Source organism: Ptiloglossa arizonensis, chromosome 11 (genome assembly GCF_051014685.1).
Source record: "Ptiloglossa arizonensis isolate GNS036 chromosome 11, iyPtiAriz1_principal, whole genome shotgun sequence".
Lineage (NCBI taxonomy): Eukaryota > Metazoa > Arthropoda > Insecta > Hymenoptera > Colletidae > Ptiloglossa > Ptiloglossa arizonensis.
The window spans coordinates 15445273-15459189 of NC_135058.1; the positions used below are offsets into that span (position 1 = coordinate 15445273).

The 13917-nt window shown below is 28.0% G+C and overlaps 4 protein-coding genes across 11 annotated transcripts; 1 reads left to right on the forward strand and 3 right to left on the reverse strand.

Moving 5' to 3' along the window:
• Positions 1-71: 71 nt before the first annotated feature.
• LOC143152831 (uncharacterized) lies at positions 72-1282 on the reverse strand. Its single transcript, XM_076323378.1, has 4 exons — positions 1013-1282; positions 769-895; positions 411-698; positions 72-348 (listed from the first exon to the last, which is right to left on the reverse strand). The coding sequence occupies exons 1-4, from the start codon at positions 1161-1163 to the stop codon at positions 168-170; spliced, it is 747 nt and encodes a 248-aa protein (XP_076179493.1). The 5' UTR covers positions 1164-1282; the 3' UTR covers positions 72-167.
• Positions 1283-1713: 431 nt separating this feature from the next.
• Positions 1714-6687, forward strand: Lon (lon protease homolog, mitochondrial). 3 transcript variants are annotated; one of them, XM_076323363.1, is made up of 11 exons: positions 1714-1862; positions 1945-2337; positions 2641-2865; positions 2943-3115; positions 3404-3696; positions 3903-4094; positions 4168-4472; positions 4593-4732; positions 4822-5104; positions 5187-6090; positions 6177-6687. In XM_076323363.1, exons 2-11 carry the CDS (start codon positions 2075-2077, stop codon positions 6423-6425), a joined length of 3027 nt encoding a protein of 1008 aa, XP_076179478.1. In that variant the 5' UTR covers positions 1714-1862; positions 1945-2074; the 3' UTR covers positions 6426-6687. The 3 variants fall into 3 exon arrangements, with proteins under 3 accessions (XP_076179478.1, XP_076179480.1, XP_076179479.1); XM_076323365.1 differs by having other exon boundaries at positions 3455-3696; XM_076323364.1 differs by having other exon boundaries at positions 1726-1862; positions 1955-2337.
• Positions 6092-8568, reverse strand: Gdl (gonadal protein gdl). Of its 4 annotated transcripts, XM_076323382.1 has the most exons (3): positions 8206-8568; positions 7411-7823; positions 6092-6552 (listed from the first exon to the last, which is right to left on the reverse strand). In XM_076323382.1, the coding sequence occupies exons 1-3, from the start codon at positions 8273-8275 to the stop codon at positions 6538-6540; spliced, it is 498 nt and encodes a 165-aa protein (XP_076179497.1). In that variant the 5' UTR covers positions 8276-8568; the 3' UTR covers positions 6092-6537. The 4 variants fall into 4 exon arrangements, with proteins under 4 accessions (XP_076179497.1, XP_076179494.1, XP_076179496.1 ...); XM_076323379.1 differs by lacking the exon at positions 6092-6552 and having other exon boundaries at positions 7125-7823; positions 8206-8552; XM_076323381.1 differs by lacking the exons at positions 6092-6552; positions 8206-8568 and adding an exon at positions 8068-8194 and having other exon boundaries at positions 7126-7823.
• A 168-nt stretch (positions 8569-8736) lies between these two features.
• On the reverse strand, positions 8737-13630 carry LOC143152825 (centromere protein I). Of its 3 annotated transcripts, none has more exons than XM_076323367.1 (16): positions 13199-13630; positions 12788-13027; positions 12539-12664; positions 12310-12459; positions 12111-12199; positions 11612-11742; positions 11353-11533; positions 11174-11283; positions 10954-11108; positions 10690-10887; positions 10510-10616; positions 10123-10314; positions 9875-9999; positions 9690-9804; positions 9167-9334; positions 8737-9016 (listed from the first exon to the last, which is right to left on the reverse strand). In XM_076323367.1, the coding sequence occupies exons 2-16, from the start codon at positions 12837-12839 to the stop codon at positions 8948-8950; spliced, it is 1968 nt and encodes a 655-aa protein (XP_076179482.1). In that variant the 5' UTR covers positions 12840-13027; positions 13199-13630; the 3' UTR covers positions 8737-8947. The 3 variants fall into 3 exon arrangements, with proteins under 3 accessions (XP_076179482.1, XP_076179483.1, XP_076179481.1); XM_076323368.1 differs by having other exon boundaries at positions 13153-13630; XM_076323366.1 differs by having other exon boundaries at positions 13144-13630.
• Positions 13631-13917: the final 287 nt, after the last annotated feature.

The following is a 13917-nucleotide window of genomic DNA, read 5'->3' on the forward strand; positions in this document are numbered from 1 at the left end:
TTAACAATTTTATTATTACAAATGTAATGTTACAATAAATAAGTTTACATTATTTACTTGGAATAAATAACACATCAAAAATTAACACAATTTTTACACAATATTTTTGGAGTTTTATTTTTCTTCTGATTATACCTTTTATGTTTCGTACATATGACATTTCAAATTTAATAATCTCTATTATCTTCACTTGAATAACTATTTGGAGGTGTAAAAAATGTCATTTCATAAAACATATATTCTTCATATTCTGTGTGAGTAATAGCTGCTTCATTTGTAGGTAAAGGTAAAGCGTTGTTTTGTTGTAGCTTTGAATTTAGTTGAAGTACATATTTATTAGGTAGATTTCTGAAATGATGTATTTTAAGGTTGAATTTTAAATGGCCCAACTTTATTCTTTGAAAGAATACCTGAAATTTGTATTTAATATATTAGGTGTAAACATATTTTCCTGCCCCATAGTTCCAGCAACTGTACTTGTTGATGCATTATGCATAGTTTTTATGACATTCTCAACAACATAATTACAGTGTGTGTTACTTCTATTGCTTAATGATTGTATAACATTGTTATGGTTTGTGTCTTTCTTAAATCTTTTAATTACACTTTGAGTTTCTTCATCAATTATAGATCGTTTTTTTTTTAATAGTGTAGTATCTTGATAATTATTGTTTGGCTTGTAGTTCTCTTTTGAATGTCTATGTTCATAAAAAATATTAAAAGTATAACTAAAACACAGGCAATATAATGCAATACAAATTTTCTTACAATAAAAGATCTTTATCAATTACAGATTTTAAACTTTGAAAAAATTCCTCATCATTATCTGATGTAACTGAAGTACTTGGTCTTTGATTTAAACTTTGCCTAGTAATATTAGCAGAACACATAATTCCTATAATTAAGAATAATAAGAGAATTATTTAATCTTGTTAATAATAAAACTATTTATGAAATTGTACTAAAACCCTCATCTAATAATATCAACATAAACATAAATTAGAAACTTTACTTGAACTTAATTTCTGTAAATCCGATGCTTGATTGTGCCTGCTATTTACAGTGGAATTAAATGGATAGATTTTAGGTCTTGCATTTGTATTTAAATTATTCAAAGACCATCCTGAATAATCTGAGTTTGTATATGTTGCATATTTTTTCATTGTTGTTTACTACCTGTATTTTGTTTAACATTTTGTTTCACATATAAAATTATTAATAGCAAATGTTTTACTAGTATTTTTTTATCTCTTATGTATTGAAATACCTATATTTATAAAAATTGGGAATAATTTTTTAATACAATTTCAACTGTATCATAAACAAAATGCTTTTCTATGTTAAAAGTTGCACAATTAAATACATTTAATATTTATATTATTCGGATTTTAAAGTATTATGCAGAGTAGCCCATTTTAATTTATACATGTATATATTGTGGAAAAAGTGTTCAAAATTATTCTTAAAAGATTAAAGAATTTTAAAAGGAATACACAAATATCTAAGGAAAAAGGTGATAAATAGAAATATTATAATTAAACTATTTTTTAAATTCGAACTCTTCCTATAAAAATATATTTTTATCTGATAACTATAAAGAATTAATTTTTAAAATAAAAGTATTTTATTTTATAAGGTTTCATGCTACATTAAAATTACTATGATGTGCATGCACTGTTTGAAGTAATATATTAAAATTTTCCTAACTTCGGTTTAAAGTTATACATTTTTTATATATGAAAGCATATATCGTTGATCACACTGAGCAACAAACAAATACCACTGTTTTTTCACCTCGTTATTGTCTCGTTAAAATTTATCAATGTATCATACAAAGAAAATGTGAGCTTGCATCTACATGGGTACGTATATCATATAATAAATCAATGAGCATACAGCATTAATTATAATATGCGCACAAACAGCTGACCAACGCACGAAAAGTTTTTTCTAGGTTAGCAGAATTTCATCAGACCGATCGAGCGCCGAAGTTAGGTCCTAACCTCATAACGTGTTCTAAGAAAATCGAACGAGCGAACCACGTTTATCTAAATCGTGAGCGAAATTGAGAGCAATGCGTTTCGTGACAGTGGTTAATTCCAAGATGTTGCCCACATTTTGGCATCGTATGACGAATATTCGATCCTTCTGTAGAAATTGCCATTTGAATTATCAAGAATTATCGACATACGTTCAACCGTCACAATGTAGAAGAATAAACTTCACTGAATGTTTTGGAACATTTACGAAGAGCACCCGTGGTTATCGACATACTGCGGCCATAATTTCGATCAGATCATTCGCAACTAAAAAATACAGTGATAAAGATCCACCAAGGTAAGTTTTATGTTTTCTAAATTTATTATTCTTAACTTTTTGAATTTTTGAAATTATATTCTTTTTATTATAAATAGAGTGTTCGTGTATGTTTAGATAAAAAGCATTTCTAAAATATCAATTATAATTTTTTTGAGTTAATAATCAAAGGAAGAATTTTATTTAGAATCTATAATAATATGCTTTTTCCAGAAACTGTATATCCTATGTAAATAAATGTTGGAAATTATAATGCATTTGTACAGATACTGATGTTCTACTTGCAAGGTTTCATATTCAACAAAATTATATTTTAATTTTTAGTGAAAGTGATGGAGATCAGATGGAAGATCCAGCTTCTTTACCAGCTACTGTTGTTGTACCTGAAGTATGGCCTCATGTTCCTGTTATAGCAATTAATAGAAACCCAGTGTTCCCCAGATTTATAAAGCTTATTGAAATTAGTAATCCAATTCTTATGGATTTAATTCGTAGAAAAGTCAAATTAAATCAACCATATGTTGGAATTTTTTTAAAGAAAACAGAAGAGTAAGTGATATATGTACATTTCAAACTACAAAAGTATAGAATGATAATTCTTATTTTTGAATGTAATTATTATGCAGAAACGAAGCTGAACTTGTACAAAGTTTAGATGATATTTACTCTATTGGAACATTTGCACAGATACATGAAGTACAAGATTTAGGAAATCGATTAAGAATAGTTGTGATGGCACATAGAAGGATTAAAATTGTAAATCAAATTTTGGAAGAAATTACTCCAAAACCTATGCATGGTAAGTAACAGAGATTTAGTTTAAGCAAGAATCTAAATCTATTTTTGTAATTTTCATGCAATTTGATGATTAAATATTGAATAAATGACAAACATGACTTTGCTTAAAAGATTCATAAAATAATTGTTTTGTAGCATAAAAGGCACTAAATTTTTTAGCATGTATTATTATTATGGAAAGTTGCATTATAATACTATGCTGTTGCAAATTAATTTTAATAAATTTACTTTTTTTTTTTATAAATGTTCATATGATTTATATATAAATACTGTACTGCCTGCTACGCAGAGATGAAACTGACGTTTCCACTATTAAATACAACAATTCACGTTCCTGTAGACGATTCAGTATCTAGTGCAAAACAAAATCGTAGATTGGTAATGCGTAAGAACCGATTATTAGAAACAGAGAAAGGCAGAAAAATTGAAGAAACAACTACCCCCGAAAGTAAAGCACCAGAAAACACTGAAGAAACAGTTAATCCAGCAGAACCTGCTCCTCAAGCTAGTTCTCAGCCATTATTAATGGTAGAAGTAGTAAATGTGACGCATGAAAAATTCAGACAAACTGAAGAAATTAAGGTAAATGTACAAAATATTTTGCATCCATCTATTATTGATAAGTAATTCATCATTGCTACATTTGAGGAATTTTATTTAAACTTGATAAATACCCATTGTGTTAGGTAGTTTTGCAGTTTAGTGACTTTACCCTAAATCAACGTATATATTTAACTGAGATAAAATGTATTGTAGTAAATATTTAAAAGAATTAATTTGATATACAGGCTCTAACACAAGAGTTAATCAAAACAATTCGGGACATAATTAGTATGAATACATTGTATCGTGAGTCTTTGCAACAAATGTTACATCAAGGTCAAAGAGTTGTGGATAATCCAGTCTATTTGAGTGATTTGGGTGCAGCTTTGACTGGAGCAGATGCACAAGAACTACAGCAAGTGTTAGAAGAAATGGATGTGAGTGATATTCTAAATATATTATTAAAATAATTGATCTTTTTAATAATCATAAATGCAATTTTTCTTGCAGATTTTAAAAAGATTAAGGCTATCACTTGCACTTTTAAAAAAAGAATATGAATTAAGTAAACTTCAACAAAAAATTGGTAGAGAAGTAGAAGAAAAAGTCAAACAGCAACATAGAAAATACATTCTTCATGAACAATTGAAAGTTATTAAAAAGGAATTGGGACTAGAAAAGGACGACAAAGACGCGATAGGAGAAAAATATAGAGAACGAATCAGGGAGAAAACAGTTCCAAAACCTGTAATGGATGTACTGGAAGAAGAATTAAATAAATTAAATTTTTTGGAGAGTCATAGTAGCGAATTCAAGTATGTATAAATTTTATAACTGTTATGTAAAAAATGTTCAGTATAAAACATATGATGGAAACATCTCTAATTTAAGTAATATTATTAATTTATAATGTAATAGAATAATTTTATTTTTAGTGTTACAAGGAATTATTTAGATTGGCTTACGTCTATGCCTTGGGGCATAACCAGTTCTGAAAATTTAGATCTTCAACAAGCAATTGAGATTTTGGATAAAGATCATTATGGAATGGAAGATATAAAGAAACGAATTCTAGGTAACTAAATAAGTGAAGAATAGATACATATTTATTGCATGTAATATATATTTACCCTCCATTTATTTTGTTTTTTTTTTCAAATGTAGAGTTTATTGCTGTCAGTCAATTAAAAGGATCAACGCAAGGAAAAATATTATGTTTCCATGGACCCCCAGGTGTTGGAAAAACATCAATAGCCAAATCGATTTCTCGCGCACTTAATAGAGAGTATTTCAGATTTAGTGTAGGTGGAATGACAGATGTTGCAGAAATCAAAGGTCACAGACGAACGTATGTTGGAGCTATGCCTGGCAAGATTATTCAATGTTTAAAAAAAACAAAGACTGAAAATCCACTAGTTCTTATAGACGAAGTCGATAAGATTGGAAAGTATGTAGTTGTCAACCCCATTTATATGAATTATATTATAAACTTGATATTTACAATAAGTATCATGTTTTTCAATTAATAGAGGTCACCAAGGTGATCCAGCGTCCGCTCTTCTCGAAATGCTGGATCCAGAACAAAACGCAAATTTCTTAGATCATTATTTGGACGTGGCCGTCGATTTATCGAAAGTTCTTTTTATTTGCACGGCGAATGTGATCGATACTATTCCAGAACCTCTTAGAGATCGTATGGAAATGATAGATATGTCAGGTTACGTTGCAGAAGAAAAACTTGCGATTGCGAAGCAGTACTTAGTACCGCAAGCCATGAACGATTCGGGTCTGTCTTACAATCAGATTAGTATGAACGACGACGCGCTTAACGTATTAATTAAATCTTACTGTCGAGAGTCTGGGGTGCGAAATCTTCAGAAACATATAGAGAAAGTTCATCGGAAGGTAGCATATAAAATTGTCAAGAAAGAGACAGAAAAAGTTGATGTGAATCCAGAAAATCTACAGGAATTTGTAGGAAAACCTGTGTTTACACACGACAGAATGTATGAGATCACACCTCCTGGAGTAGTTATGGGTCTTGCGTGGACAGCAATGGGAGGTTCCACGTTATTCATCGAAACGTCAATTAGAAAACCTATCGGTTCGAAAAGTTCAGAAGGAACCTTCGAAATTACTGGACATTTGGGTGACGTAATGAAAGAATCCATTCAAATAGCAATGACAGTGGCAAGGAAATTTTTAACTCAAGAAGATCCAACTAATACTTTTCTGTACGATTCTCACATACATTTGCATGTGCCTGAGGGTGCAACTCCAAAAGATGGTCCTAGCGCTGGTATTACTATTGCAATAGCATTAATATCGCTTGCTAAAAATGATGCAATTAGACAGAATGTCGCGATGACCGGGGAACTTAGTCTTACAGGCAGAGTTCTTCCTGTTGGTGGTATTAAAGAGAAAATAATTGCCGTAAGTTCAAAAATATACGATTTTATTGCAATTTAATGTTTATACTTTATTAATCCACATTCAACATATGTAATATGTTTTTAAAGGCAAAAAGAGCTGGTGTGAATTGTGTGATTCTACCCGAAGAAAATAAGAAAGATTATAACGATCTACCTAAATATATCACAGATGGTCTTGAAGTTCATTTCGCCACAACTTTTGCGGACGTATACCGTATATGTTTTGCAGAAAAACATGAAGCTGAAAGTTTGCAGGACCAGAAACGCTTACATCTTGACATTTCAGCTTCACAGATTGCACCACTTCTGGGTAAAAGTGACTCCTTTACTGTCTAGTAACTACGTACTTATGTAATTTAAAAGTAAATTATATACAACTAAATATGCACATGATTTATTTGCAACTGTTGGACATCAGAATCTACTATTAAAATTTGAATTTAGAGAACTAATCTATTGAAATCTGAAAAAGATAATTAAAAGCTTTATTGATTAATGTCATTTGATATTAAGATAAATATTAAGATTTTAAATAATACAGTATACAGTATACTATTTTTTACTTTATATATGAATAAATTAAAACATTTCAACAGAGCGAATACAATTTTACTGCCAAAATGCAACAATATTTTCTTTTATAAACGTTTTTGTTTAAAAAATTGATGTAAATACAATATATTTCTTATTATTTTCATGTACCCATGTTATAATTCAATAAGTAGAATTAATATACTTAGTACAGTGTAAATAAGATTTATCATTTATGTGTGAAAAATCTTTTGTTCTGTATTATACAGTACTGTTTACTATAGAAATTAATGAATAAATAAAAGAGTATGTACATAATTTATTAAAAGTAACATAAGAAATTTTAAAAAGTATATTTTCTATAAATATATAATTGTTAATGTTCTGAACTTTAGAATCCATAAGAAAATTAGTTATATTTCTCTCTGAATTATTTATATAAAAATAAGTAATTATTCAACAAAAAAAAATACTACTTGTACGACAGTAAAAATGATACGAATAATAAATATATTATTAACTTATTGTACAGTTTGTTGAATATAAATAAATAGTTGTAATAAATTTTACAATTTACAATTTTATTTAAGAATAGCAATTGAAAGAATAGTGATAAATTATTTATGGACAATTTTGATAAATTATAATCACATTAACTTGGAACTTCCATTTTACTAAGTCGAATTATAAAGTCACACAATCTCATTTGTACTTGAATTTCTATTGGATTATTTGTAACATAAAATCCAGGTACACCAGCCTTTTCTAAAATACTTTGTTGGTCTGCTACCTTTTGATCCAGTTGCAAAACTAGTTTCATATCCATTTGCTTTAATTCCTCCTTATGTTTCTTATATAATGTTGTTTTTATCGTTATTCTCTCCTCATCTGTTGAAATTGGTAATAATGATTCTTGCATCTCAATTTTTTGTTGATTTAATAATTGAAGACGCTGTTGAAAAAGATGCTTTTCTGTAACATGCTGAATTTCCATTAATCCTTTGACAATTTCAAATATTGTGTCATTCAATAGAGAATTAGCTAAGCCAGATAATAATTCATAAGGAAGACGCATTTGATATTTTGGAGGTAGTTCACCAGCCATGTGCTGAAGTTGCTCTACTAAAAAATACAGCTTCCTTTGTAGATCCTGAGGAGTTGGAGTAGCAACATCCATTGTTTCATCATCAGAGAACACAAAATCTGAGTAATAAATTATTCAAATAATGTAGATAGTTTATTGTTAAAATTGTCTATATTTATGGAGTAAAAAATATTTACGTTTGCTTAAGTAGGGTAGAAATGAGGTTAGTTCTGAAGCAATTAATTTTTATTGGCAATAACTATTTACAAATTTTTCAAAATAATTTTTCAACATTAAATAATGTAAAGTTGAAGTAAACTAAAACGGTAAATCGTCTTGCTTATTATTTTCATATATTCTAACCTGAAGAATAATTGTGTATCAAAACAAAAAGTTCCTTATAATCAACTATGTATTCGTGAAGGTTACTGTCATATCTATACTATAGAGGCCAAATCGCACATAATGTGCTTGACAGCGAATCGTGAACCTCTTCCTTACCACCGCAGACTAATGCCGTGTATCCGTAAGTTCCTCTTGTAGTTTTTTGGTAATTCCAATATATACACATTATTTGTAAAAATGATTAAAAAACTACTAAATAAATATTAGAAAGAATTAAATTTAGTACAAAAGCATTAAATAAACTTTTTCTCTATTTTCTCTAACGGAAAAATTAAATGAAATTTTATTCATTGCATACACGAACCTCATTAATAACGTATATCAAAAATAGTTTTAAACAATATTGCATCAAACGGTTCCGCTTGCAAAGCATTTATTTAAAAACATAAATATTTAGAAACTGAAAATAAGTAAAATTAGTTAAAATGAGAGCCTATTCTTAACCAATTCCTTACATGCTATAGTTTCCAACCAACAATAAATTCCAGAGATCAGGAATCTTCTTTTACTATGTTGAAAGAGTTCAACAATCTATGATGCGACGTATTCATTTAAAATTTGGAGATAGTTATTTTGAACAATTTCACTAGAGATAGGTAAATAATTACTACAACACAAAATAAGCTGTTACTTTTTTCTTATTTTAGTGTGCTGGAAGCGCCCTTTTATATTGCTCATATATTACAGATTACAGTGATTAAACAAATGTTTCATTATTTCCTACAATGGTTATATTTCAAGTAAAAAAATATACAAAAGTTTTTGTTTATCAGGAAGTAAAATTTATAAACTATTACATCTCTACAATATTTCTAATATTGTATGTGCATATCTATATTTAAGTTTGAAATATAGTAAGAAATTCATTTACAATTGGAAAATACTCTAATGCTACATCCATGGCATCCTATAAAAAATTGTATTATTATTTTATTATGTTCAATATTTAGAACTAAATATTAAAAATTACGAAATATAATTGGTTATACAATTATCTGTTTTGAGTTTCTCTTTAGTATTTTGTTAAAAAGATAAATATAGATAAAAATTTCATCACCTGTTTTGTGCATATATTGAGTCCTGTTTTACTTAATGCACATTTATAAGGCAAAATGGCACAGTGATGAAGAATATTTAAATGGTTATTAGTACTACAGTGTTTTAAATCATTTAACACATTGTCTGGAAGATTTTTTAAAAAATATTTCTTGCGTTTTGTGAACAGCTAAAAATAAAAAGTTTTATATTAGAAACATATTTTAAACTAATGGAATCATAAATTTTAGTAAACTATTTAATACATTATCCAAGGATTATAGAATATCAGTTTCTCTAGTTATTCACAAGATCGTGGGAAAAAATTTAAGTTTTTCTAAAATAATTTTTTCCTATCAATAATATTAAGTACAAATAAATAAAGAAATGTGTTATATTTTTATTAAAGTTGACTAATATGAAGTGTCAGTGAATATGTGTATGCACGAAATCCCTAACATTAAAGTGTTAAAACAAATTATCTTATTAATAATTAACAACATAAGTATTATTTTGTAATTTATATTACATTTGTACATACATACCTCATCATGCCATAATGCATTAAAAATATCTTTCACATAAACAGATAGTATTTTAATGCTTTCTTTAACTGGTTCTGGTTTCTCTCTTATATACTGTAAACTCATGTGACGATACCTATGAAAAAATTTAAAAATCAAAGTATTAGTTTATATATCTAAATGAAATAATATTATAAAACAAATACCTTAATAATAAATTACACGTCATTGACAAAATTGCACAACTTTTTGTAACAAAACCTCCATAAATTACTGCAGAAGGTGCTACTGTGAAGGATAGTATGGTACTTCGACTTTCCAATGTACAAATCTGTTTTTTAAATGAAAATAAAAAATTGAATGAAAAAATTTTGTAATCAGTGACAACCTTACTCCTTTTGTTAATTACACAAACATATTTTCACTTGTATTACTGGTTGATTTGATTACATACCTGATCATAAAATAATAATGCTTCTGATAGTAATAAAGTGTTATAAGAATGTATATTTAAACCAGACACAATCAGGTCTTGAAAGAATTTAGTAAGAATAAGAGTAAAATCCTTCAAATTATTCATTGAAATTTGTCCCAAAAATGGTGAAGGTGCTTCTTGATAGCATTCTTCAAATCCTTCAGCAACGAACTACAATAATAAATGCTTTAATGTGCTCTTTAATTATAATTTTTTCATTGTGTTTTTTTTATTCATGAATTTATTAAGCTCGTTTTCAAACGAATCATTAATTCAGTTAATATCTCTAATGCAAGTAATTCATGTAAAATAAAACAAAACCTGATTAAATAATGTTATAACAAAATAGTCTACTGTTTTATGTACCAAATTTGTGATTAATATTTTGAAAGTTCTGATAATTTCACACTTCTCAGTTAATGATGATTCATAATACATATTTTGTACATGTACTAATACTTTTTCTTGTAAATCTGTAAACAATTTACTTTTACAATATAAGTTATAACACATCCATCAATGAACAGTATTGTTTTATTAACATACCAGTAATAGATGCTGATGTCCACTGTAATAAAACTAAAAGTTTTGATCGATATTCTCCTGTATTGAAATAGAGGTACTCATCGAGGAAACGATTAACAGCAGGTACACCCTGCTGCATATAACGCGAAAATTCTGCAATCATGTCGAGTAATTTATTGATTTCTTCTTCAGAAAATTTTTCATCTTCCAGAATGAATGCTAAAATAAGAAAAACATTAAGTTTACTTTTTTGATAAAGTACATACCTAAAATTTTAATATGTACCTCTTATTAAAGTGTTATAAAGATTATAAGAGAATCTACTTTGATAATAAGTATCAGTAAATGTCAGAAGGTGGTATCCAACTTTATTAGCCAAAAGAGATATGGCAGTGCATGGCAATTCCAAATTAAAATACAATGTTCCTAAATCTTCCAAGCTGAAATATTTAATTGTTTAAGAAATATTAATCAATAAATTATATATAGCAAACTAAGTACTTACTTAGTAATTTCAAAGATAGATTTTATATCCTCCCCCTTAAAAATACTAGAACCAAATTGATAGAGTTTTATAGATGGTACTAGTGGCGTCATTTTATTTCCTCTTACACGCTGTTAAAATGTATAAAAAAATATATGTACATTTAAGTCATACAAATTTTATATTTATCAAATTGTTACCTCAAATTTATTCCAGTCGAATGATTTAAAATGTGTGTTTTCTACTTCATTATATTCTATACGTTTTTTAGCATTTTGAAGCATTGTTTGTAATACTTCTGGTATTGGTTTCCATACACTTTCTATATTTACAGTTTTAGTATTTTCAGGAACTAATTGAGGTTTATAAGTCTTGAATAACCTAAGATACATTGTATAAAAATTTCTTGCTCGAATATTAAACTTTATTAATTATATATTTGTATCTATAGTTACTTACGATAATAAAGCAAGGATATATCCTGGCGGTTTTGTATATTTTTCCCTTAAAACTAATAGTCTAGATACATCTCTACGGGTTACATCTTCTGGTTTTGTTAATACATAAATGAGATATGCTAGGTGTTTATCCTAAAATAACATTGACAAACAAGCTTTGCATGATATAAATGTATTGTATAATTATTGTGGTCAAAGTTTCTAAATATACAGGGTGCCCCATTTTAATCTATAATTATATACATTACAGAAACTTTCAGTTTTCCATTAATACTACATTTCAATTACATTGGTTAATTTCATTTTCAAATTTTATCATAAATGATATATGTAACTTTAACATTTTTATTCAACAGTTTATCCCTGCCATTTAGACCCTTCCTCAAAGTTCTGTAACTTGAAAAGTTTTTAGAAATATATGCATTTATAGATGCAACCGGGGTATCTTGTATATACAATGCATTCTAGAAACTATAAAAATATATAGAAAATATAATTACCAGTTTTTCCTTCTTGAGCATTACAAAAAAGAAAACACTATAGTATATATTTATAATTTTTCTATCTATTAATTGATGATTCCAGATACCTAAAAGCATATATATAATTTTAAACATTATTGATATTGTGGTGCTATGGAGAATATCACTTTCAGAAAAATTTTCATTGAACAATATGATTTAATAAAAATAATATTACCAACTATCCATTGTATAATAGTACATGATACAGAAATTGGCAGCTTATTTACAGATGACAGACACCAAGTAGTAATCAATTTAAAAGTCTCTTCAGGTACCTTATATTTTGGAATTAGACATCTTATCAGGGATGCCTGTTTAGTAGCGCCTATTAAATATTTTCTTTAGTTTATTCACTTAACAAATTATTAGTACTTGTCTTTGTATAATTCTTAAAGCATACTAACTTAAGTCAGTGTCTTTAATAACTGTTGCTAACAGATTAATGTCTTCATCTTCCAGCCCTTGTGATACTACATAAGTTTCTAAAATCTCGAGTGACTCTTGAAAGTTGGAATAAGATTTTCCTTTTGCTACAAAAATACGATTTAAAAATCAATAGAACAAAACTTTAAAAAAATATTTTTAATTTTCTATGTTTATTAAATTCTTTAATGATAGAATATATAATGTTTAGTTTTTTCTTTCTCACATACACTTTAGTTTATTTAAAAATGTTAAACATATATTCCTTTCTTCGTCGTTCATCGCTACTTCAGTTTTTCAAATACGATATATGAATTCAACTTTTGCATACTGTAAAATAACAGAGTATAACCGCACAGTGTTCATTCGATAACCTTTAACGCGTGCATGCAACTACATACGACACCGACTGCGTCCATTGCATTATTTGGCAAGTGGAAGGGATGGTCATATGGTAACCATTATGACAACTGAAATTGAAAGTGAAAACAGACGAGGTATAGGACAGATTGAACACCTAACATTTTATAGAATTAGGGTTATGTACTACAGACAAGTATGCATAGAATAAGTCATAAAAAATTACACAAATTACTGTTTGTAGATAATAAGCGGAAGTTTTCGAAAGATTGGTTCCGCACCGATTTTGATGATTTTGAAATATATTGTAAAGGGCGTTATTTCTGACATTTTTTTCTTTTGCATATAATAAACAGTCAGTCTTGATTTCTGAAACATTCGTAAAAAACTTTATGTACTATATAGTTGCATTCTGCCTTATATATACACATTCGTAATAGCAGATGCATCAGACTGAACTGCCGCTTATCTATTGCTTTCTATAAACATGACACAGCAGCCGACAGCTAACATGTATAACGGGTGAACGCGAATAAGATCTCTCTGATGAATGGTCCTCTTAAAGAAATTTAACCCAAACTTCTTGACCGTATTACGTAATCGTATTTTCAAAGAAAATTTTAGACACGTTGAAGATGAATTAGAGTGAGTTTGACTTATATTTCTTTAAAAGACTCCCCGTCAGGTAGGTCTGGCCATTTATTTCCGTTCATCCGTTAAACATGTTCATCGACCGTTACGATGTTTGTAGAACAAGAGATAAACAGTAGCATTGGGCTCGCGCGACACTGCCACGGCATATATATAGGGCATATACATATATATAGGGCAGATTTCAGCTGGTAGTATATAAATTTTTTTACAATTATTTCGAAAAGTAAGCTGATCACATATTGTATACAAAGGAATAAGTTGTTTAAAATAGTCTTTTACATGTTTTAACATCGTCAAAATCAGTGAAGAACTAGATTTTCAGAAATTTAACTTATAATAATTATAA

Excerpts from the sequence above, each read along its gene's own strand:
- LOC143152831 (XM_076323378.1), bottom strand. The coding sequence starts at position 1,163 with ATGAAAAAATATGCAACATATACAAACTCAGATTATTCAGGATGGTCT. Across the intron at positions 896-1,012 it reads TTTACAGAAATTAAGTTCAA|GAATTATGTGTTCTGCTAAT; the intron begins GTAAAGTTTCTA and ends TCTTAATTATAG. Across the intron at positions 699-768 it reads ATTGATAAAGATCTTTTATT|ACATTCAAAAGAGAACTACA; the intron begins GTAAGAAAATTT and ends TTATGAACATAG.
- Lon (XM_076323363.1), top strand. The coding sequence starts at position 2,075 with ATGCGTTTCGTGACAGTGGTTAATTCCAAGATGTTGCCCACATTTTGG. Across the intron at positions 3,697-3,902 it reads GACAAACTGAAGAAATTAAG|GCTCTAACACAAGAGTTAAT; the intron begins GTAAATGTACAA and ends TTTGATATACAG. Across the intron at positions 4,733-4,821 it reads TATAAAGAAACGAATTCTAG|AGTTTATTGCTGTCAGTCAA; the intron begins GTAACTAAATAA and ends TTTCAAATGTAG.
- Gdl (XM_076323379.1), bottom strand. The coding sequence starts at position 8,275 with ATGTGTATATATTGGAATTACCAAAAAACTACAAGAGGAACTTACGGA. Across the intron at positions 7,824-8,205 it reads CACGGCATTAGTCTGCGGTG|ATTTTGTGTTCTCTGATGAT; the intron begins GTAAGGAAGAGG and ends TTTATTACTCAG.
- LOC143152825 (XM_076323367.1), bottom strand. The coding sequence starts at position 12,839 with ATGAACGACGAAGAAAGGAATATATGTTTAACATTTTTAAATAAACTA. Across the intron at positions 11,284-11,352 it reads TCGACTGGAATAAATTTGAG|CGTGTAAGAGGAAATAAAAT; the intron begins GTAACAATTTGA and ends ACATTTTAACAG. Across the intron at positions 10,617-10,689 it reads GACATCAGCATCTATTACTG|ATTTACAAGAAAAAGTATTA; the intron begins GTATGTTAATAA and ends AATTGTTTACAG.